The 25053-nt window shown below is 33.8% G+C and overlaps 1 protein-coding gene across 1 annotated transcript; it reads right to left on the bottom strand.

Annotated features, from left to right (window-relative positions):
- Positions 1 to 1534: 1534 nt before the first annotated feature.
- Positions 1535 to 23278, bottom strand: LOC142976635 (uncharacterized). Its single transcript, XM_076120110.1, has 5 exons — positions 22891 to 23278; positions 4028 to 4298; positions 3336 to 3509; positions 2348 to 2524; positions 1535 to 1797 (listed from the first exon to the last, which is right to left on the bottom strand). The coding sequence occupies exons 1-5, from the start codon at positions 23075 to 23077 to the stop codon at positions 1695 to 1697; spliced, it is 912 nt and encodes a 303-aa protein (XP_075976225.1). The 5' UTR covers positions 23078 to 23278; the 3' UTR covers positions 1535 to 1694.
- Between the last annotated feature and the right edge of the window lie 1775 nt (positions 23279 to 25053).

Below are 25053 nucleotides of genomic sequence, written 5' to 3'. Positions count from 1 at the left end.
TATTGTGAGTATTTTGATCTTAGCTTTATGATCTAAGTCCAATTTTAGATCAACATATCGAGTCTTTCACTTCAATAAATCTTCTAACACAATCGTTATCCAGCATTCAACATTGAAATATCATTATCTCTTTCAAATCTTTGCAGAAAATAGAGACGGCACATATGATATCGTAAGACGTGACTTTGAACAAGCGGGGTGGCTATAATGAAAGGGTAGCCTATTCTAACTCAATCAGACGGAAAAGGTAAGGTTTAATATCAAGATGAAGAGGTTTATAAATAATATGTTTGGATTTTATGTATCTATTCTGTTTCGATAAGACGTAGGCTGTATTGTTTCGATAGGTCATGTATTTACAATGATTTGAGTAGGTAAATAAACTCTTTTACATGTTTGTTTCTTTTACAAATACGGCGTCCACTAATGGTTTAAATATAATATGCGTTTATCAGTAAATTGTTTGGCACGCATAAAATATTAAATGTGTATGAAATATTTGTGTTGTAAATAGCGCGTGTGAATCAACATTAGATGTTTAAAATAATTTGGTTAATAGATAAATCGTTACTTCTAATCTTGAGAACCGTGATATATTATAACAGCTCAACTTAATTTAATATTACAAAATTCTACTTATTTGGTAATTTTGAAAGATAACACACAATCTTTATGAGAAAATCCAAAATTTATACACATTTTCTTTCTTTCTTAAACACGAGTATGTACCGTGCGTCCATTTTTATAATAACTAGTGTGCACTGTGCCTCCACCGTGAGACTACATTGTATTCAGTGATACAATAGTTAATCGTAATTTGAAATAGATCTAAAGATAGCGGACCGCTCGTGCGTACCTCCCATTATAATTTTAAAACATATACACTTTTTGTGCAATCTGGGGAAAGTATAACGACAATTTTTATCAAATGCTTTTGAATTTCGGCTATTGTGTTGTGCCATATTTTATGTACAATTTGAAAGTGACGGCATTTTTGCGCGGTACGCAGAAAATGTGTGTTGCGTAAGTGGTCTCTTAAATATTATTTAGCCTAATTGTTAATTATAACGACGCACGCCTGTATAAAGTTACGTCACTTAGAACACTACAATTTTATTGTACTTTTGACCGTGTTGATAGTGATCAACCGTGTGGTATATACTATAAAAATATATCTTAAAGATCTCTGAAAAAAGATAACCTCGGGCTGCTTAATTTTAAGATCTTTTCTTAATTGGACGTAGTAAGCAAAAAGGACTCAATCCTCACTTTGACGACAATGGAGTTAAGTATGCAATCATTCTCCTAAGGGGTCAAATCTATGATGTAGTGAAATCCCTATTTTTAAAATGTACATGGAAACTACTTTTCCTACTACCTCGACTCAACCCATAGTATGAAGAGTGTCAAAATTTACCCTCAGGAGAATGATTGCATACTTAACTCCATTGTGGTCAAAATGTGGATTGAGGCCTTTCTACTTAACTACGACCTTGGTTAGAGCTGTAATTATTCAAAATAAAACAAATTTTAATCACAACATTTTATTTACAAATATACAATAACTTATTCTAATCTATTAGTTGGTAAACATTCCACAGGAATGAATCTCGTATACAATACAATTAAATATACATCTTTGCTTTGAACCCTCCTCTCCTAGAAGAGTACACTTACAGGTACAGGTGTAGTTATCACCTAAACATAAGTAGGTTTTGTAAAAGTCGTATTGGTGATGAACGGCAGAGCGCTCGCCGTCTAGGACAGCGATATCTTCTTACGCACATTGCGAATTGTCTGTAACAAACATTTTATCATGTTATATGTAAATAAGTTTGGTATTAAATAAAATATTACCCTTCAGGTTTTTGAAGTTTTGTGGGTAATGTTGGTATCGTAGAGTGTTTTAACCGTTCTTAAAGATTTTACAGATATTCAGTCAGCTTTTAGCAGAGGTCGTAGTAGCAGATCTACCATTGTATGAGGTTGCTTTGCTATAATGTGACATATCGTTATTTATTAGCATACATGCGACTTTTAAAGCCAAAGTAAAGAATGGAGTCTCTTAGAACGGGAGTTGTGTAAACAAAGTAAGTATAAATAATTCGCTGAATTTGTAGACATTTCAGGTACCTTTCCAGGATGATGACAAAAAAATACTGTGTGGAAGATATGCTCATGATAGTATGAGAGAGCCTACAACACTCCGCTACGATGTCGCATCGCAAACATCTAACGACGCTTGTCTATGAATCTTGCAATGACGATGTTATTTTTGCGATGCGTCGACGCAACATAGTGTTGTGGCTTCACCCTATGTAGTCAAGACAGTCTTTCTTGTACCCACCTGTCACACTCACAAAGTCTGCCAGCACATCCATTAATGAACTGGTACTGCGAGTCGAAGTTCTCGAGCGCGCAGAGCGGCTGTCCGTGGTAGCACTTCCACAGGTACGGCTGCAGGTACACTGTGTAGAACGGACAGTAGATGTTCTCGTAACATTCGTCGTGTTGTTTACAGCATCTAGAAGAAACAGAGCTTATAAAGATGGGAACTAGATACTTAATTGTCAAAAGATCTAATCAGATAGTAGTAGAGTAGTGTAGAATAGATATAAGAATACTTTGAGTCATCTACTCCCGTTTTCTGTGGTACATTTTCCGGTAGTTTTTATATTCAATAGCGTTTAAACTCATATAAAAAACGCTATTGAATAGATTAACTACAGCTAAATGTACTCAGAAATCGAGCGTTAGTGTATGTTCTTTAAGGAGATAACATTTAGATCGCATTAGGCGTCGGTGTCGAGATCTATTTTGTAATAAGTATTAGGACTAAGTATTTATCTGGTATAATATACCTAAAGTTGGGTAACAGTAGAAGGAAATCTTACATAACACTCTATATCTAGTATAGCCTAAAGTGTGGCTAATAAAGGGTCTATTATTATAGATACTGTTTGACTTTGTAATATCTAGACCCTAGTTACGTCGCGTACTGAGTATTTCAGAGACTACTTGCATAACTTAATTCAATATAATGATGATTATGGATATTTGAATTCCGTTATAGTTACTTTACTTTAACATAGAGCTCGTAGAGTTTAGTTAGTTTAGTTTATTAGAGATTTAGCTGAATTTTTGAAAGTTTTTTTTTTACCTCAAAGTAAATAGTTTTTTCTCTTTTCTCTTTACCGTAGAACTAATACTAAGTAATTAAACTAATGACGATGAATGATTATAGTAATGGCGACAACCTCGGCTCGCAAGCAGATAGCTAATCTATAGCTGTCTTTAAAGAAGACAAAAGTTTACCTTATATAAGATGATGTTACCTGTCAATACCATCAGTAGGTCGTCCAGAGCCGAGGAAGCCGCAGTAGCAGCCGTATCCCTTGTACGAGAGCGGGTCACAGCCCGTGGCGCAGTACATCATGTTGTACAGGTGGAACACGCCACGCTTGCCGCGGTTCTCGTTCTTACTCATGTACACTTGAGGGTCCATGTTTCTGGAAGTAACGGTGACATTTAGTTGCTTCTGATTTTATGTACAAGAGTGGGAGCTGTCAGCCATGTGACCGTCATTCCTAAATACCAATGGAATCTGAACCAACTTTGAAAGCTGAAGGGAATTGCTTTACATGGAGGTACATATATCAAGCTGGCTGATGGCAGCATTTGAAATAACTACGTAATGGATAAGTCAGATACAAGGATGTAAAAAGTGATTTACTGAGGGGGAGGACTGTTCCCCACTCTTCTATAGTCAGACAACTACAAGAGAGCATTGGCATGGCATTATCTAGCTTGCAGTTAATAGTTCCGAGTATTTTCTATATAAAGTAGCTGTATCAAAAAGCCATCGCTGCATAAACCTACGGGTCAATTATGTTCTTAATTAAGTATACCTCAGCCAGTTGCGACCCTTATATACAAGATTCTCTACTAAGTTGGACTATAAAAAGTAAGTAATGAATGCGTATTGGTTAAATTTAAAGCAGTAAAATATTCAAATATATTAACTTACCTAACCCCCTTGACATAATCATCTTCCGGCACCGAGTACCTAAAAGGATCTCTAGCAAACCCCACCAGTAATGGTCCACTGCCATCATCATAGTGCACAGATCCATCCACCTCATTTAACCCGGTGTAGTTATAACTATTGTATGTGTCTTTGGGCTGTTTAGAGTGGTTGTGGTGACTGCTGGCCGCAGGGTACGGCCGCTCTAACGTTTGAAGTTGAGCGTAGTGTGTACTGTTGTATATCTGATCGAATGTAAGCTGTCTGGACCAATCTGAAACAAAATATTTTTTTATTAAGGATTGTGATTTGGTTATTGAGCTGAGGTAGTGCTTAAGATATTAATTTGAATAAAAACATGTGTTTTATAAACTTTTTAAATAGATAAGTATGTTTAATTTTCGGCCAATGATGATCAAGAATGAGGTTAGGTTTTGAGTGGACTTGGACCTTAAATTTAAAATATAGGTTTTACCCAATATCGCGTAAAAGTAATGTAAGTCAGATGTTTCTTGGAGGGTTTGGAATGAGCATCCTACAGTGCCTTCTGCACCATAATGTCTGACAAGTCTGTATTAAGTTTTCATCTGTCCAGTTTCATTTACTAAATCGAATCTTAGATTCCACAATGAGTAGTCGCAATACCATCACCTGCCATTCATCCAATAGCGGCAGATTTACAATAAAAATACTCAGTATCAATAAACAAAATCCTCATTTGTAGTCATAAAACTATTGTTGTAGAGCCTTTTATAAAACTACACTTGATACCTAATTAGTGTCAACAACTGACCATGGGAATCACTATCAGTTAAAACCTACACGGCCTAAATATCACTTTTGTCCAACAATGAAATAAAAAGTATCGTGTTCATGCCCTGATTGTAGCCCATTGTTTATTAACTCAATAGATACACAATGAAGATGGGCTGATTGATACACTGGAGCCAGCCGACTATGAAAATGTGTTTTGTATCGCTAATATACTGTGTAATGTTTTAACGTTATTAGGTATTGTAGTTCTATCTGGATAGTAAATTGTGGAATCTGCTACTGGGGGTAGATTTAGCCAGTTAGAATTCGACATGAGTTGATTAATTTTTTATTTGATGTAATCGAGTATATCTGATTTTAAGGAGGTAAATGATGTACGGACTTAAAAGACAGATAATATCCATTTAGGTATCGCTACAGTAATCGTTGTGTTGTAAAGTAGAGTACTCTATAAGCGTTATAGATCATAGAGTACGCCTACATGATAATTTAGAGTATAATACTCTATTTTAGAGAACGTTTTTTTGTTTTCTGTTGTTGAAAATAAGTTGTAGTTGTGAATCTTACTTGTGGAAAATGTGTTCTACATATGTTGCATCAATGGGAATAAAGAGGGGGAAGAGTCAGAATACATGGAAGATTAGACTTACAAGATTTCTCGAAACCTATTTGTCCACCTCAGAGTCAAAAAGGAATTGACTAGATGTATAGAATGCTAGCAGTACAGAACGCAGTTGCTCTAGGATTCCTAATGGGAGTACTGACTATGACCCTAGCTTATAACCGATTCCCTTGTTACATATCGAGATATACGTTAAGTTAGAAACTAGATTATTACGTAGAAGCTGAAGTTTTGGGATATGTATGTTCATGAGAAGTGTTACGTATTGTTTACCTCAAACTTTGACTACTGTAAAATGTTCATAACTGACTAACCTTGGTTGACCTCGTTTAAGATTTTGAATTTTAATACCAATAATTATCTGGCATTAAGTACTCTATAATACAATTATAACGGTCAGTCAATCAACTTAGCCTTTCTTCCGACTATGTCGGAGTCGGCAGTATTTTCGTGAAACGACTGCATATCGGACCTAACCCATCACCCGTCTAACCTCGGCAAGCGCAACTTAACCTCAGAGATCGAGCCGTGCGGCTATTGTAATTTAGCCACGAGCTCCTCGGACACTGCCAAGCTCACCTACATACCAACGATAAATACATTAAATTGAGACTCAGACAATTAGTGTCGGTTTTCAATAAAAATATTTTTTTGATACCTTTTTCCTTTATCCATACGTCTCATGTATGTTTGTAAGTCCCTTTACACACGTAATAATCAAAAACACTTAAGGACCAATATTTCCTAGAACTCAAGTAATTTGTGTTGGACGTAAGTGGATTGCTGATCGTTGACCTTTCATTGTAGCAGGTATATTATTATTTCATGATGCAACCTTATGACGAATGTTGCGAAATAATGCAGGACATAATTATGTATGTAATGTGAGGAGCTTATGAGTTCCTTATGTATTGGAATGTATATAATTTGAGCAAAAATTTGCATTGCACGTAGGAGATTCAAACGTGAGCAGAAGTTTTCAGTGCATCTGATAATAATATGCAGTGTTAGTTGCAAGCTAAGAACCGTAATACCTTAAACTTGGTTTAATGTTTTTGTAGGTGAACTCCAGCTTTTGGGGTCCAAAAATGTGATGATAGTAAAATTTTGTAACAATTTTGTGGGGTTATTTATATTCTCTAAGCATTCCGAAGTCATACTCAGTGTTACAAAAATAAAAAAACAAGGTTGTTTGTATTTTGGAATCTCCCTACTCTTCTAAGTCAATTTTCTCTGATTAAAAGCATTATATATTGTTGCTCCAACGTGCCAATAAAGATTATTTTGTACTTTGCTACTGATAAATAATAATAAATAAATACCGTATGTATTATTATTTTTCTCATTAATATTATTATGCTAATATTTAAGAATTTGAAAGTTATAATGAGGTGATATGTTAATGACAAGCAATCAATCAGATTATACAACTGTTTATAAAATTGACAAAAGCAGCTATAATTATCACCTTTTATTTATCACTATAATATGTATATTATATTATTCTTGTAGTCCCGTTCCATAAAGCTGATTTGTATTGACCTACGGTCTAAGTAGAGTTCATCGAAAGGTCAATGAACTCCGCACGTATTACCAAACCTATTCAAATAGATGAGATCATTAAAGAAGGCACAGTCTTGTTTGATTTTAAAACTAATAAGTTAGAAATTAAGGTCGTATTTTGAATGAGAGTGATTGAATAGAGGATGTTAGAGCCCTCGGATTTTACGCGTCATAGTGAATTACAAAGAAGGCTTGATTTGAATCACCCTGTACTTAGTGGTTGTTTTGTTTTTGTTGGTTTTTAAAATGTAAGGGATGATGTTATTAGTTAGCCTTTCTATATGGGCTTGTGGAGTGATATGGTTTCATACTCTTATGATATGTAGCTTTAAAGTTAAGACTATGAGTATGTTTGGAACACTTAACTGTGAAATACAGGTTGCAAATTGTTTTAATTAATAATTTATACGTGTTATATCCTAAAATGGGTGTTTTTTTACTCGTAGCTGTCCCACAGCCGGGCAACGGCGTCCTTCCAAACGAGGAAGGAGTTGTTAGGTTTAGATTTCACTACGCTAGCCAAGTGCGGTTTGGGAACTTTGCATGCCCTAAAAAAATGTATTAAACAACTTTTAGACACGAATGCCTAAGTGGGTGATATTATAACTTTTTAATTAAGTGATCCTAGCACTCTTTTTGTGATTCATATAAATTGTTTAAATTGAAAACTGGTAGGCATTTATTTAAAAAATAAAGTTAATGAATTTAAAAAGCGTCGTTAATGTCAAATAAACCACTCTATTAGTTATTTTATTGCTAGGGCCTTCCCCACATTCCTTTCTTTTAGTTTCCGACTCTCGTTATGTGAATATTAATGACTGTACCTTATAGTTTGTTTAATTAATGGTAAATAACTTGAGTCTTTAATTAAGAAGAAAACCAGAAAATACTTTACTATCTTATTGACTTATGTTATCTTAATTTGTACGTTATCGATTGACGTTATCATAATATCAGATTAACTGGAATTTTAACTTTTTATGGAAATATAAGGGCTTATTTTTCGTCACTTAATAATTTTAATCGATATTATTAAATTAAGTTACTAAACGGTTAAGAAATTATACGTACATAATCACGCCTTTTTCCCACAGGCAGAGACGAGAGGACGCCACTTGGTACCCTTACAAACTTCTCTTGCTTCATTCGAATTCATACAGGACCGCCGGTTACGAGTAACGCACACGAACTTTTTACAAGACATCACCGATATAATCAGTATATGTTTTTCTAGGGCGTCCTTTCCCGGAGTAAGAAACAAAAATCATCATTATAATACTAGCAGACCCGATAAATGGGCTATCTAACATTGAAAGAATTTCTCAAATCGGTCCAGTAGTTCCTGAGATTAGCGCGTTCAAACAAACAAACAAACAAACAATCAAACAAACAAACAAACAAACAAACTCTTCAGCTTTATAATATTAGTATAGATAATCAAGCGATTTAGCAGTTAGCAGCCTTATTCCAGTACGTAGTTTAAAGTATCAAGTTATTTTAAGCGATAATTAACCCACTGAATAGACAGTCGAAAGTAATCAGGAGAATGTACATCTACCCTCATATTATGAAAACATGTGGGTTATTTTTGTGATAATACCCGTGGCGCCGTGGGTTCAAGGGGTAAGTGGGCGTGGCTGGGGTACAGATGCTTCGATTGTGGAAGATTCTAGGGTACTTTGGGACTCTTAATTTGTTACGAAAAGGTCAGTTTCTAAAAATGACTGTTTGATTAAATACAGTATATTGATTGCTGCAAATTAAGTACGTAGCGTCCTTTCAATTTGATAGGCTTCTTTATAGACCTGAAAGCTTTTGTACTTGTCGTATTTGCATGACATTTGGTGCTGTAGATGCACTTCTATATAAAGCTGATTCTGTGATGCTTTGGTGCCTGTGCTTTTGATCTTTCGTTTTTCAATAAATTGCTAATACCTACATAATAATTGAGCCGTTAGTAAAAGATTTTTAAGAAATTTAAGAATTATTGTTTTGAAATACGACAAATGAACTTATGGGCTCAAGTTCATTTGTCGTATTTCAAAACAATAATTCTTAAATTTCTTAAAAATCTTTTACTAACGGCTCAATTATTATGTATGTAGGTATATTATGTTATATATCAAAACTAGGCTACAAACGTAACAATTTAACCTTCATTTAAAATGTAATAATCAAAATATTTAAGTATTACATTATATTAACTTATTTCAAATTCCACGCCGCGTAAAAATTGTACAGTAAATAATTTTAAGAAACAACAATAAAAATGGTATACTTACAGCATTTAATTATTATTCATTACAATTATACAGAGATAAGATGTAACTAATTTGACTTTTAATGAGGAAAGAAAATTTATACGTGGAATAGAAAATGAGAGAGTTGCTGACCAAAATAATCTGACTTACTATCAGCCTGTTGATCACAGGCTTGCAATGTTTATAATCAATTTATTCTTTTAAAGAGGCCTTAAGCCTTTGTTAATTTATTGGTTTATTTGTTGTTACATAGTGGTTAAAGCGCTTTCTTCTATCTTAACAAATTTTGGTGAGGAACGCTTTAAAGTTCTTGTTTTTGACTCAATTTACTGTTTGTTTTATGTTACAATAACTGATCACTGTTTTTATCGTAAATAACAATGCCGTAAAAGTGCTATTTCTGTTCAATCTAAGAACAGGCTGCGGGCAAGGTTACTCACTCGGGAATCAATTTTTCAAGTTAAGTCAAGTTAAGACAAATATGTTTTAAAAGTAATATTTGTCTTAAAACTTAATTAATAAAAACAAAATTTAATCGAATTCATTTATTTCGACCAAACAACGATCATACACACAGAAAAAAATTACATAAACATAAAATTAGAAAAAATAATTAAAATAAACTTTTAACAACTATTTGAAATCGTCATAATATTTTAAATTTACCGATCACTAACTAATCATGAGCGTCCCTGTAGTGTATCAGTGATACTCATCACAATGACAATTATCTATACTCTCAAGCGTGTGATAACAGATAACTTGTCGAACATAACGTGCAACATGCGAAGCCTTCATATTATCTACATAATATCTTTATAATAAATGCAATATTGTTCCGATACAAGTTGTACATTTAATGACGAGTTACACGCTATTGAATATCATTGTTCTTGATTATATTGTTTGCGAATATTAGTTGGAAATAGTTCCGACTATTCCCCGCTCCGGTCTTCTGGAGAGGTTATCTACGTAGGTTGAACATGGGTCCTGCAGTTCGGAAAACTATACAGCTCTATTCTCTATCTACAGATAGGCTTCTCCGGTTGACTAGAGCGTGTATATCTGCACAGATAGACTTTTGCGGTTGGCTAGAGCTTGAGCGTTATCAGTATCGACTTTAAACAAATTCGAAATGTATTTTAAGATGTTTATCAAAATTAATTACTGCATCTATTTATGACTGCATCTGCATCAGTATTTATAACGCTGTGGTTTATGATACAATTAGAAATCACTATGAAATGTAAGGTACATACAAAAAGAACAACAGTTTTCTTAAGTACGAGCGAATATAATCTATAACAAGAAACAAAACTACTAAATACATTGGAACTAAATATTATTTCCCATGATTGAGCCCATCATCGTCGTTGCGTGTTGATCGTCTTACGCCATTGACGTCAGTCATAATAAGGCTCTATTGAAGGTTAACAATAAGTTTGAAATTACTCATTGTTACGTATCCACTTAGTACCTATCAGAAATAGTTAAGCAATATCTCCTTGAATAGAGTGTGAGAAGCTTTCGGTATATGTAATGTCAAGGTACCTACTTGTCATCAATATTGACCTAGAATTGTATAAGCACTTTTGTGACCTAGTTTGTTTATATTATGGTTTAATCGTGGGTTGTGTAGATATTAAATGGTGCGGTACCTAATTTGTTTGGTAGTTTAGCTTGACTTTGTTATTAAGTATAGTCTAGGTATTTAATTTATTTATTCGGTCAAGGTTCTCAAAGAGTATAGGAGATATGATCTAGAAAATGTGCTTTAAATTTTTAGATAATTGGAACCATCTTTGGCCATAATAACAAAATTTTAAGTTAGTATAAAAACATCTCATATTCTAAATCGGGTATAGGGACAAAATTATACCATTTGGGTCCCTTGTGGGTGTCTCTGAATCTTTAAACAAGGAGCGGTCAAGTATTGAAGTCGAATTAATTTTGTAAAATAAACAAAGTCAGCAAGTTTTCTAATTAGTTAATTGTTAGGAACTCACAATTTTTCTTCAATGATCCAGATTAAGATCCTTATTATAATTACTCTATTTAATCATCAAGTAGCAATTAAAATTAAGAGAACTGTACTTCCTACAAGCCACCTGTCTCTATTTAAAAAAAAAATGCATATTTTTGTTTTGAAGAGGAAGGTGCTGCATCTAAAAATCCCATAAAGTTTCGTCTTCGATGGTTTTCGACACCATAAAGCGTAACAGATTACCGTAATACAGTTTGTTGTTATTATGTGCGCATTGTGTTCTTTATAACATTATGTATGTTTATTTTTACAAACAAATAAACCAGTTTTCACGTAATCACTTTCACCGGTTTTACCAAACTTGGACAAACTACATTTTTACTTTTACATGTTTTAAACATTGATCCGTCTGCAACGATTTTAAACATATTAAATTTCAAGCTGACATCATAAGGATGGACTTTGATCGATATAACAATTGCCGAAATGAGGAATTACTCCCTTTTTTGAAAACAGTCATAAAGTAAGTAAATAAGGATGTATATACTACAGTTTCAAACAGGAATATAGTATGCAGATTTAGCAGTGAAAGCGAAACGGATAGACAGCTGGCGACTTTTGTAATATTATATCTATACTAATACTATACTATTTAATATTATAAAGCTGAAGAGTTTGTTTGTTTGTTTGATTGTTTGTTTGTTTGAACGCGCTAATCTCAGGAACTACTGGTCCGATTTGAACAATTCTTTCAGTGTTAAATAGCCCATTTATCGAGGTAGGCTATAGGCTATAACATCACGCTACAACCAATAGGAGCAGAGTACCGCAGTAAAATGTTACAAAAACGGGTAAAATTTTGACCCATTCTCTCTTATGTCCCGCAAGCGAAGTTGCGGGAGTCAGCTAGTCTTATTATATTTTTGAAATCGAACAGATAAAATATGTTATTTATGTTCAATATTATTCAAAATCTAGTTCTTATTATGTAAATAGATATTTTAGATTTCTAGACAGTTGTGCTTGATTACTATTATACAATGAGTCTGGTTCTATAATTATGTATTAATTTGCACTTTCTTCCGTTTTGCTAATTTGATGATCTTTTAATAGAGTCGTTCTCTATTAAAAGATTTGATTTGCTACACTTTTAAGTAGAAACGCATATTGTTTACCAATACATCACTCACAATACACAAAGCAAAGTCGCCCGCCACGTCCGTCTATCTGTTCTCGATAAACCCAAAATCGACTGCTACAATATACAGAAGGGATTTTCATAATGGGTAGAGCATAGAATTTTTATAAAAGGGCTTTGTGTATACATAATTTGTTAAGGTGTAACCCAGAGAAAGTCGGGATGGGCCGCTAGTATTATTAAAATTTACGATAGTTGTAGATTTATTTGGCAGTGTCTAAATGTCGTTATGAAACATTTCACAGTGAAAATACTTTTAACCGCAAAATTTTGTTAAAAGTACTTTTGACCGCTGCGGTTGCTTTTTAAAATAAGTTCACATTAATTATTTATAGAACTAACCTTTTTTATTAGTTTTGAATATGCATAAAAAGGTACTGATGTCTGATAAACATTCTACGCGTATTTAAATGAGCGGAAATCTTAATATATTATCTTTACATATATTTTCTTAGGGTCATTGACACAGCCTCATGATAACTCAAGTATAAAAACAAATATTTGTTGTGTGTAATAAAAAGGTGCGTTTATTTATAAATTTTATTACAATGTTAAGCTGAGATTGACCCTAAAAAAAGACTAAATTAATTAAGGCGACGTGAAGTGCAAGATTTTAATCTCGAGGAATATGTAAAGGCATATAAAGCAAGAAAAAGCGATTAATGTATGTATAAGTATACTAACTATGTATATTTTCAACTGAGTATGTCTGTGCTTCGAAGAGAACGTTAAAATTGGCATATAGAGTCAGCAGTCGCAAAACCTTGTCTTCGTGTAGTTTAAACCACTTTGACATTAGAACTAGGTTTGTGAACCACTAGCCGAATGTAAAAAAAACTGTCTTGTATGTTGGTACCATTGACTTATCACGCTATGATACTTTCAAGTCCACGACCCAAAACTACTTGACCATTGGAATGTCAAAAAGCCCGTACATCATTACCTAACAGTTCAACGGTGGTCAGTGAGCCAACCAGGTCCAAATCTGGATCATATCTCATTGTATGTCATGTACCGGTCACTTATGTAATATGTCAGCTGTTGGACAACGGTGTGCATTCAAGTCTTTACAACAAAATATGCGTTTGTTTCCTGTATGTAAATGGTAGTGGTCATTTTGAGTTGTCATTCATCAAGAAGTTGGTTTGTGTGTATTTGAGACAAAGATGTTGGTACCTTAAAGCCTTAGACACTCTAGGGAACCAATGTCCTGCAACTCGTATGGCCAGTGATGTTGATTTAAGTTGCGCGACGTTGCTAGACTTCGCTTGACACGTTACTCTGAGATGTAAAGCCTGGTTTCCACTGCGAGCGGAACGGATCTATTAATGACTTTGTTAGACTAGCAAGAGCAAACTGCATAGTGAGCAGTTTATGGCTTTAGCCACGCCAAGTTGCCAATTAAGTAAAACTCAATCCACCAACTTCACTTGATATGTCGCCAGCAATGTTGAGGCACATTTGCCTTCTGGTGTTTCTCATATAGTAGGTATATTAAAGGTGCTTAATACATTAAAAGTAATACATAGCATAACAATTAACAATGATATACCTACTCATACTTGTACAACTTCTGACATTCAAAGCGTTCAAAGTTTGGACTGTTTGAGATAAGAATGTAAGACGACTGACGTAAACACAGTTCCTTTCGATTTAAGACATTAGAGTAAACAGGAGAGAACATAATATGTTCTTAATGTCTGTTTGGGTGATGACCACTGCCCAAGACCTCTTTACTCAATATTGACCGTAAATACTTCAGATCTTGACCTAAAACACTGTTTGTAATTCTGATAATATTTGCAGAATCATTAAAAAGTTGTGAAAACTTCTGATTGTTTATTCTACTATGGTGACGATGCATGGTTGACGACTACTTAATGAAATTGACGACAAACCGTGATTATCGTCACGTATTGAGTTTTTAATGTCATAATCAGTGCCTCGATCCTCTACTACTATCGACTACCGACAACCGAACTGTCATCGAGACATGTGTGAAAATCTGATCAGCGCCTCTGACGGGTGTCGTAGGAAACATTTTGGCAGTACATTCTAAATGTCAAAATTTCGATAGCTAGCCGGTTATCGGTAGTCGATAGTGGTAGAGAATCGAGGTACAGTAGCGCGATTCTCTACCACTATCGACTATCGACAACCGGCTGGCTATCGAGTAATTCTCTATGAAAATCTTATCAGCGCCTCTAGCGGGCATCGTAGGTACTATTTTTGCTGTACATTTTAAATGTCAAACTCTCGGTATTTGACAATACTGACTGTAGAGAATCGCGCTGCAGCTGATAAACAACCTTGTTTAATGTCGTTGCGTATGTTTTATTTGAGGGGCAAGGTCATAGTTCCTCACGCAAGATGAGTCGCGGGTTGGCAGACTGTGAAATGGTAAGTAGATTAATGTGTTAACAATATAAAGGCCATATTTTTTTTTATTTATTCCTCTGTCTGACGCCACCTGAATCATCTGCAATAGATGGACACAGGACAATGATGATGATTAATGACGATAAACTATTGTGGTGAATATACCAATATAGGTGTGTTACTAATGATTTATTTTTAAGTAGACTACTTATGATAATTTTCTGTCTTAACGGTAAAATTTTGAAGTATAAAGTACGCCGAAATCCGAGTATTAGACAGTACATGACGATTTCATAAATAATTTGTTCATGTAGAAATCAAACCCACGACCAATGCAATAATAGTTGCGACCAAGAAATTAATATTATGATGAAATACTATGGAATATATGAAATAATAACAGCGAGTTAACTGCTCTAGTTCACAAGCCGGCTAAATAATCGTGTTACGAATTAGTAGGCGCGCTATAAGTAGTAAATTCGGCCATAATTCGGCGGTTACATAAGTGAAAGCGTGTTATGTTAGTCGAACGATGTAATTTTGTCGTTCTAGCGATCACTCCCGGCGACTCTACCAGTTGACCGCCAACGAAAGTGGTTCGGTGCGTTCGCATTTACACACGATATACGATATTTCGTTTTAAAGTTTATGAATTTTTTGATTTGGGTTTTTTGTGAAGAATGATTTGAATTAAACTAACATATTGTTAATTGTTTTGATAGCAAATGTTATAATAAATCCGAATTAATACGTAAGTTTTAATAATTACGAGAATATAATCTCTAAGCGTGAAGATCTAATAAAATTTATAGCTCATTGTAAATGGTCTACAAAGTAAGATATAACGCAAGATTTCAAGGTAGAGTAAATTGTAGTAAAGACCTATCCTAAATGTGCATAAAGAAATCATTAATCGACCTTAAGACAGATGCATTATATACTAATGTAAAAACATTCACTTTTGTGCACAATGCATAACTAAGGCTAACACTGATTGATGTAGGCGGATACAAAAAAATCGTTTCTGAAGTCACTTTTAGTTCTTCCTAAGGTAAGGTCCTACACACTGATAAGATTGGCAAACATTGGGATTTTTTGGCGCAGTTGATTTAGGTACACAAAAGGTTTTTTTTTCGAAAGTATATAAATTTTATTCTTGAATTAATATTGCTCGAGAAAAAGGCACTGCTAGACTTGAGTACCAAAAGTCGCTAACTTTAGGCACTACTTGTTCTAGCTGGATCAAAATCGTATAACTACATTTAATTGCTTTTTTTTCAGATTTTAGTATCGGTTCGTATGAATATGTGAACTACAAGTAGAACCTTGTAACATGTGGTTACAATTTCTACTTATTGGAAAGTTAGTTTACTTGGACATGACACTGCAAATTCTTTAAAGTTATTCGTTAGACCTGTGACTGATTGATAGATGATACATCATAATAATGGGACTTGCGCAATAGGTGAGAGTATGCCGATAATAATAGGTAAGGGAGATGTTCAGTTTGTGATTTCAAATGCATTCGTATATCTTGAGGTTTTGCAAGCATTTGTCGTAGGGTAAATAAGATTTACTATATTTAGGTATCTTTATTTTGACACAACATTTTAGAAATGTAGTATAGATTAGAACGGTGAAGAATCACTTGCTATGTTTGTGGTGAAACCTTTCATGCTTAAAAATTGTTTGTCACATTTCTTGAAAGCATGAGAGGGCCTAAGTCCTCTCTCGTTAGGGAGGAGAAATTACCCGACCCGACCTTATGAACGTAGATCACCAGGGAGGTCTTTGTCCAGCATTGGAATTTTCAGAAACATAATAACGTATCCTTATTCATCTTTAAGTTTGTTGTTTCTAAAAAAGCGGAAATAATTAAAAGCATGTATTGTTATTTTCCTTAGTCTTCTATGGTATGACCTAAGGCACTTGACATATCATGCCCATTACGGGACAAATAGCTCATTTGTATGCAACAGCAGTAATGAGTATTTTATTCAATGAGATACCGGTAAGTGTATTAATTTACATTTATCTAATAAACATCAAGAGCCTTTTATTTCCTTTATTGTAGCTTTTAAGGTATAGATTCAGAGCTGTTTTCACACGCTTTATAATTTTTTGTGTGTATAATTATATTATGTGACGGATATCCATTTATGGATTTGCTTTGATGACGGCTACTTACTCCATTTAAAAAAATCCTTTTTAAAAAACTTTAGTGAACGACAAGGGAGACGATTGGAGAGGTAATACCCACCACTACAAACTACTATCGATAAATGTTGTATGATAAATTGACTACGAGTAGATTTTCAATCTAGATAGTCGTGTTTTATCGTGCTACTAGCTGACCCCCGCAACTTCGCTTGCATCACATAAGAGAGAAGGTCAAAATTTTTCCCGTTTTTGTTACATTTTTCACTGGTACTCTGCTGCTATTGGTCGTAGCGAAATGATATGTAGCCTTAAGCCTTTCTCGATAAATGGACTATCCAACACTGAAAGAATTTTTCAAATCGGACCAGTAGTTCCTGAGATTAGCGCGATCAAACAAACAAACAAACAAACTCTTCAGCTTTTTAATATTAGTATAGATTGGCCTAAAGCTAGGGAATCTCCACTATTGTCAAAAAGAACCATTTAGCTCACTAACTTAATGCATCTTTTTCAAGGCAGGTATTATTAAGCACTCAAAAGATATTAATACATCCGGAGAACTAGTCTTTAGAGTACTAGTTTTAGGTGAGTACTATAATACTATTCACCTAGAACCTAAATACCTAATATAATGAGTTACTTTGTCTTCAAAATATTTACCTTCATTATATACCGCACCTGTTTCACGAATGCCTGCAAATTGCTTCTGCTAATGTTATGTTCGAGTATGTAGCCAACGGTTATCAAAATAGAATGCATCTATTATGTGACATTACGAATATGGGTCATTGTCTCATACTGAGATGATTAAATGTGCACAATCATAGTTGTCAAGTTCACGAGGTTTTGGTAACATTGACTTAAAGTGTGATTAATAAGACCATGGTTGGTTCCGCCGTTTTACTGACTAACACGAAATATTATAGGTTTTGCCTTCGGACATAAGTACGAGAAGTGACTAAGTCAAAATAATAGCTATAAATAAATAAATAAATTTAACCCATTACTGTCCCACTGCTGGGCAAGGGTCTCCTCCCGTAATGAGGGAGGGGTTAGGCCTTAAGTCCACCACGCTGGCCAAGTGCGGGTTGGGGACTTTGCATGCCCTCAATAAATGTATTAAACAAATTTTTAGGCATGCAAGGTTTCCTCACGATGTTTTCCTTCACCGTTGGAGCATGTGATAATTATTTCTAATACACACATAACTTCGAAAAGTCATTGGTGTGTTGCCTCGGATTCGAACCTGCGACCACTGGCGTGGGAGGTGTCAACTTATACCACTCGGCTATCACTGCTCTCAAAATTTTTCTAAGTAGTAAATTTTATTCCGGTTTGCCTATTGGCATTTAAAGTAAAGCAAAATGGTTTGGAAATATCTGGCTAAAAATAATTGTTTCTGACTTCCAAAAACCTTTTTAGCTGGTAGAATCTAAACATTTCAAAGTTTTTTTAACCCATTACTGTCCCACTGCAGGGCTAGGGTCTCTTCGCGAGAAAGGGGTTAGGCCTTGAGCCCACCCCGGACCATTTATTTATTGCTATTATTTTATTTGAGTCACCTGCCTCATTCAAATATTCCGTTCATTCATCAAATTGATTGTGGTTTTTGTGTATCTAAAAGTAGGTTAGTTCGCACATATAATAATGATATTCACATGTATATTATAGTAATTTACGCACAGTTATACTGTACATTAAGGTCTACGAATATACCTAACATAATAATTTCAGAATCATCAACGTTGCAATTCTGTTTTTGTATGAATTATTATTTATTTACAAATTGTTACTTAAGTCGGTAAGGAGTTAGACCTATAGGGGTCGGCTTCCACTCGCATAGTAAGCAGCTGAATACCAGTATATTACATAGAGCGACTGCCCATCGGACCTCCAGAACCCAGTTACCTGGATTATAACAGGATACCCTCCGGTAAGACTGGTTGTCACACTTTCAAGCTTCTGACTATTAAAGACCATCAAAGATTTTCATCGTGAATGCCAGACTAAGTCATAACGAAATAAATTATTATTATCACTTAAAGTATCAGTTACTTAGTCCTCGAAACGCGTCCATTAATTTTTTTGACATTAGGGGATTCTATTTAAATAAGTTAACTTGCCGAGGCGCAAGTTAATTAATAATCAGTTTCTTACATATAAGGGAAGAAGGCGTAATCATTGTATATGTACTTACATAAGTAACGAATAATATAAAATAGAATGAGCGCAGTAGAATGGCAATAGTATATCCTTATGTAACTAATAGTGAAATATTTCAATACACAAGGTTTACTGCAATCACTTGAGTGACCAGATTCAAGTGTTATGTTATTTTATGTAATAGAAACATATAAGTAAGTAGTTAATCATATTTCATGCAATTTGTGTACAAGACGGAGTATTAAAAATGTTACAAAAGCTTTTTTAATGAATTTTAAAAGCTTTTAGGATGTAGTAAGTTTCTGAAAAAGTAATGCCTGTGGTTTAGCAAGTCCGAAAATATACATATAGGTTATTAGGCAAAGACTGTTTTATATACCTTATCTTTTATTTAAAAGAATGCTTAATAATTATAATCACAGGTTCTACTAAGTTAGTGTAGCATGTATTTTTCATTAGCATCAAATTAAGTAATTGTAAGGTTTTGATACTATTGCGGCTTTTAATCATACTTTTAGTATCTGGTTTGGGAGCATTTGGTTTTTCTCGGTCGAAATTTTGAAGGCTATGATACCTTTTTACCTCATTGTTTTCAAGTTTTGACCAGGTTACATCGGCCTTCGTGTCATGGTGACAGGCTACTTAAATATAATAATATTCATAGTAAGTGTTTATATGGGAATTATATCTTTGTTTAGAATACAATAATGTGTATTACGTGTACGTTTCCTAGTGACCTCTGCGAGTGCAATGATTGCTTCTACAAGAACATTATCGGTACGGCTGTGCATTGAAATGGTCTGTTTACGTTGAAGCCAATACCTTTGATGACATGTAAATAAAATAATATCAAGGCAGTTCGTAGGACTATTAGTTTTAGCCTTCTAAATCTTTTCATCGAGGCACCGAATTTAGTGAAAACGAAGTAAGTATTCAAGGAAAAAATCTGTTAGAAAGATTCTAAACTATGACGCTTGAAACTTTAGGCAACTTCATTCAGGAGCATGTCTTTTAATTTTTAATAGATATTGCTTGAAAAATAAATAATGAAAGAGGCGGATGCATGTCAAAAAAGGACTCTTATACAGGTACCAATAAAATTTTATTAAAATATAAATAAAAAATGATGCCGTAAATTTTTGTAATGCAGGTAACTGAGAGCAACAGGAAGCAGAATTACATGATTGTACACTTGTCATCTTTTTGCAATAAATCTCGTTTCTGACCTTTGCGTTTCTTTAAATAAAGAATAAACTAACCAAATTGCCGGTTTTCAATCGATAATGATATTTCCAGGTTTATTTTATTGCTCTATCTCCGTACCTAAACCAGATTGACATTTAAAATGGTTTAATTATGATGACATAAAAAGTGGATCGATCACGGAAACTATTATTTATACCTATTGGGTTTTTACGAGAGAATGGATCCGTTTCGATCGAGTTTATTCCCTTCATATCTTTGGCTATTTGTTTATAAGTCATCAACCTCTAACCGTCAAGTCGAAAGGAATTCTTGAGATTTAATGACAAGTGACATCGTGATGAAAGCTGAATAAATTAAGCTCTCATATTTGTAAAGATATATGAATTTTATATTTTATAGCCTGTGCTAAACTTCATGCACATAATCTCGCTTTGTCTTGTGGTGCGGGCATCCTTATCGAGTTTTAAATAAAGGAAAAATTACAACAACTATGACATTTGACTTTATTGACAACTTGATTACCTATGCATGTAGTTTAAATATTGGCTCTCATAAATATTTTTGTAGTCAAGTTAATCGGCGCGATTCCCACTCAGTTCAAAAAGGAGGTAAATCTCCTAATTCAGGGCATTATAATATCATTCCATCACCATTACCTCACAAGCTTCAAGACCGTTCAATTTCAAAACTGAACCTAAGTATAAGAGACCCCCGGTTTCTGAGATATATTTAGCGGTAGTTTATTTATTCAATAGCGTTTAAACTCATAAAAAAAACGTACCTATATAAACGCATAAATGAAAGACATGTATCCCAGACAATCGGTACCAAACAGTTTAAATAAGTCACTTGGTGAGTCGCTCGTTGCGTCTCTTACGAACAATCGCATCGGAAATGTATTGTGTAATCGAGTAATGGTTATATCGATTATCGGAATCGTCGTTCCGTTGCGTTCGCGCCGTGCTTGTAGCCCGGAAAACTTCAATACTAGTGACATTATTTCTTTTATGTAATTCGTACTGACATTTTCAAGGTAAAGGAGAAATTTAACGCGCGGAAAGCAATAGTATAACATGTTACGTATGGAAGATGATAAGAATCTGTTGAAAATGTTTTTTTTTCGGTCAAGTATGTGTAATGTATGTATAATTAAACATACGTGTAATTGTATAGATTATTAATTACATTATTATTATCTTTATCGTTCTAATTGTATTAGGCATTGAAACACTGGGTACAACAATGCAATTTTTCTTAGGGTTCAAGAAGCTATCGACTGTTTTTTTTTAAGATAAAGTTTTGTGTATTGTAAAGTTTAAACGAATCTAGTTACAGAAGTATAATTAGGCATATCTAGATTATTATTATTTTTTTAAATTAAATACTTTAGTCTTACAAACTATCAATGATAAAGTTTTAACAAGGCTTTACACAGATTGGATTACTGATCTAAAATTCGCTCCCCGAAAGTAACCGGTATGGATTAAAAATTCAATTAAAAGCCAGACACATTTCGTCCTTGTAAAGTTTAATAGAATCCCATACATAATCACGGCTTTTGAAAGGACATTATTAGAATAAATTGACATAAAGGATTTTGCAATGGTCGGCGTATGGGCAGTTTCTTTTCAAATTGAAATAATTTATTTTCAATTAGGAGTGATGCAAGCATGAATAGGCTTAGGCAAATAAAAAAGTATTACACAAATATTTGTCTACTAGCTTTTGCCCGCTACTTCGTCTGCGTGGTTTGTGACTTAAGACAGAATTTTCATTCAAATTTCTATCTCTATTTTATCTTTTTTGGGGGTTGAATATATCAAAATTCTTTCTTAGCGGATGCCTACGTCATAACATCTACCTGCATGGCAAATTTCAGCCTGATCCGTCCAGTTGTTTGGGCTGGTTGATAGATCACTATGTCAGTCAGTCACCTTTGAGTTATACCTATATAATTAGATTAGTTGGCTGATTGATGGTTTCCTTTGCCTGTGGCGCCATTGTGATAGAAAGAAGTGCATCTATGCGTTGTCATTGTGTCTATTACGGCAAGTGAATGCAACCTGACCAAGTGTAGAACAATGCTCGCAATTATTTGGAAATTAAGTGGCCTTACAAGTTAGATGTCGCTGATAGATAATATAGAATGTATTCAAGGTAATTTTAATTACCTGTCTTATTATGATCTGATAAAACTACTAATTGAGTAATGATGTAAATTAATAAAAGTAAAGTTCTATTGTCTTGTGCTTTACAATTTTGGAGTTTTTTTTAAATAGGATATTTTTAGGAAAAAGAGTAAATCTGTTTTTTGATAATTTTGTCTATGGTTATTAGGAACGACATTAAACACGATTACGAGATAAATTTCTATTAACTACATATTAATGTTTTTATGCAAGAAACACTTTTTACTTTCGTAAATGAAATCGTAACAATCGGCATAATATGTGCACACTTACAGCAAAAAATAAACCGCCACTTAGTACCTACTTATACATCGTAAAATTATTATTACAAGCAGATTCTGCAAACAATCATATTGGCAAATCTCACCTGGTTCAGAAAACACTGATGGCACACAAAACACAAAAAGACCCGCATAAATGATTTCCAAACTATTTAGTTTTCGACATGCACTGATAATACTCGATACCAAACCATTTACACACGTTTTCGAAAATAATCTATTCGTGTAATCCATTTTGTAATTGTAGCTATCACTATTATTTTCGATCATCATTAATTAAATGTCATCACACTGCACTATTAAAATCAAAGTACAATAATTATATTTATCTGCAAAAATATAAATATGCACTAATTCAGCATTATTTTTCAAATAAAATAATGTTATATTTAAAAATTAAATAAAAAATATGGCGACTGTTTTTCGATATTCAAAACTGGCGCTCATAAAGCGCGGGAAGACGCGCGCAGAGCATGCGCGGTTTGCGTACAATGATCTGTCATTTTTTTTCACAGGCATAGACCTCCCGCTTACAGCCTTTTAGATGAGAGCGAATTTTTATTTGTATCGTGATCAATTTTCTGCTCCGCATACATACGTTAATTTCACGGAAGTAAGTTATCATATTGTTTGTTTCGGAAATGTTTTTATTTAAAATATTTTCTTCATTTTAGAATTACTTTGAATGAGTTATTTTGATGAATAAAGTCATTACAAGACAATATAGTAAACTTTTTAAGGCAACCATAGTTTTTATCCGTTATTTTTACCCAGCGACATGATTGTTTTTTAATAAATTGCAGTGACCTACTTTTTGTATCCATTATACGAGAATGCACATAATATATATTAACTCTCTTTTATGGGCTGTTTTCCAGGTTCAGGATTTAGGCTTACGGTATCAGATAAAGTGTGTGAAACTAACCACCTGATATCTATTATTAGGCAGTTAATGGCCAATTAAAATGAGCCCCCTCTGCATGCCCTGCTCCCAAACCTATTCGGATAAAAAGAATGGGCCAGAATTATAAAAATCTGTTACGTTTATTTTTAGTCAAGTAGTAATAAGTAATTTATAAGTTAGACAATATAGCTCAAAAGAAATTAATAACTTACTGTAAAATTTCCTGATAAAAAAGAGTTCTTGTGTGTCTTCGTAATATCTTAAAATTCTATTCAATATTAGTAGCACCAGCAGATAACGAAACGTTAGTTTTATTTATGAATAAATTTTCATAGATACTTATCACTTTCTCAATGTTACCGACATTGACTGAAAAATCAAAATCACGTTTTCTTTATTTCCTATACCTATAAATAACGCATAAAAATTACAATCGAAAGCTATAAAACGTTACTATTATTATGCAACAATAAAATATTTACAAGGTAACTGATTCATCCGCCATGCTTTCTAACAATACTGAATTCCAATTTTAAAACAAACACGTGATTTTCATAAAGTTAGAGTGTCCGGTTTTTAAAAATGTCGGATTCGCCATTTGCGCGGGATTAATTAGTTTTTGCGGATAACGGGACGCGAAAATTTTATATCGATTTTTTATTATTGGATTTGAATTATGTTCAACAGTGTAGAATGTCGAAAAGTAACATAATAGAGTGTTTTGACTTCACGACCTTAGACGTTTGTATCATTGATTGAACTTGAAAAAATAATGTAAAATCATTTAAAATGCAGATGTATAAATATCACAATACTTCCTCATCATAATCGAGCAAAAGTTTGAAGTGAGTTTTTATTGTTTTATTATAACTTTTTTAAAATTACTTACTTATTATACCTACCTGCCTTGTTCATTGACAACGATGTTTGTTTTTTTTCTACTTTTAAAAATATATATATTTTCGTCAACGATATCACCAACTTAATGAGTCGAAATATATTAGTTTTAGTAACCTTACTTAAAAATGCTATTTATCGCTCCTTTATATTTACAGAGATGAAATCTTCACACATATTACTTTTAATCGCAATTCTACAATATATAGCCGTCATATTAGGAAGACCTTGGGACGATTGTTGCGATGAATGTCCGGATACAAAATCTGACAGTTGTGAGGATATTTCCCGTGAAAAGTGTTGCGACACCCGGCCGAAGAGGACGAAGAGGCCGAATAAAAACAAACAAGCTCTAGTTTATGCCGTTCCTATACCCGTGCCTATGATACCTGCACTTATTCCTATGTTTCCTTTTGGTTAACTACTGTTGCAGTAATGTATCTTTAGT

Source organism: Anticarsia gemmatalis, chromosome 11 (genome assembly GCF_050436995.1).
Source record: "Anticarsia gemmatalis isolate Benzon Research Colony breed Stoneville strain chromosome 11, ilAntGemm2 primary, whole genome shotgun sequence".
In the NCBI taxonomy this organism is placed as follows: domain Eukaryota; kingdom Metazoa; phylum Arthropoda; class Insecta; order Lepidoptera; family Erebidae; genus Anticarsia; species Anticarsia gemmatalis.
Note: the sequence above shows the minus strand (reverse complement) of the source record. Positions and strands in the feature narration are given on the sequence as shown.

Excerpts from the sequence above, each read along its gene's own strand:
- LOC142976635 (XM_076120110.1), bottom strand. The coding sequence starts at position 23,077 with ATGATGATCGAAAATAATAGTGATAGCTACAATTACAAAATGGATTAC. Across the intron at positions 4,299-22,890 it reads ATCAGTGTTTTCTGAACCAG|ATTGGTCCAGACAGCTTACA; the intron begins GTGAGATTTGCC and ends ATTTTGTTTCAG. Across the intron at positions 3,510-4,027 it reads GATTATGTCAAGGGGGTTAG|AAACATGGACCCTCAAGTGT; the intron begins GTAAGTTAATAT and ends CGTTACTTCCAG.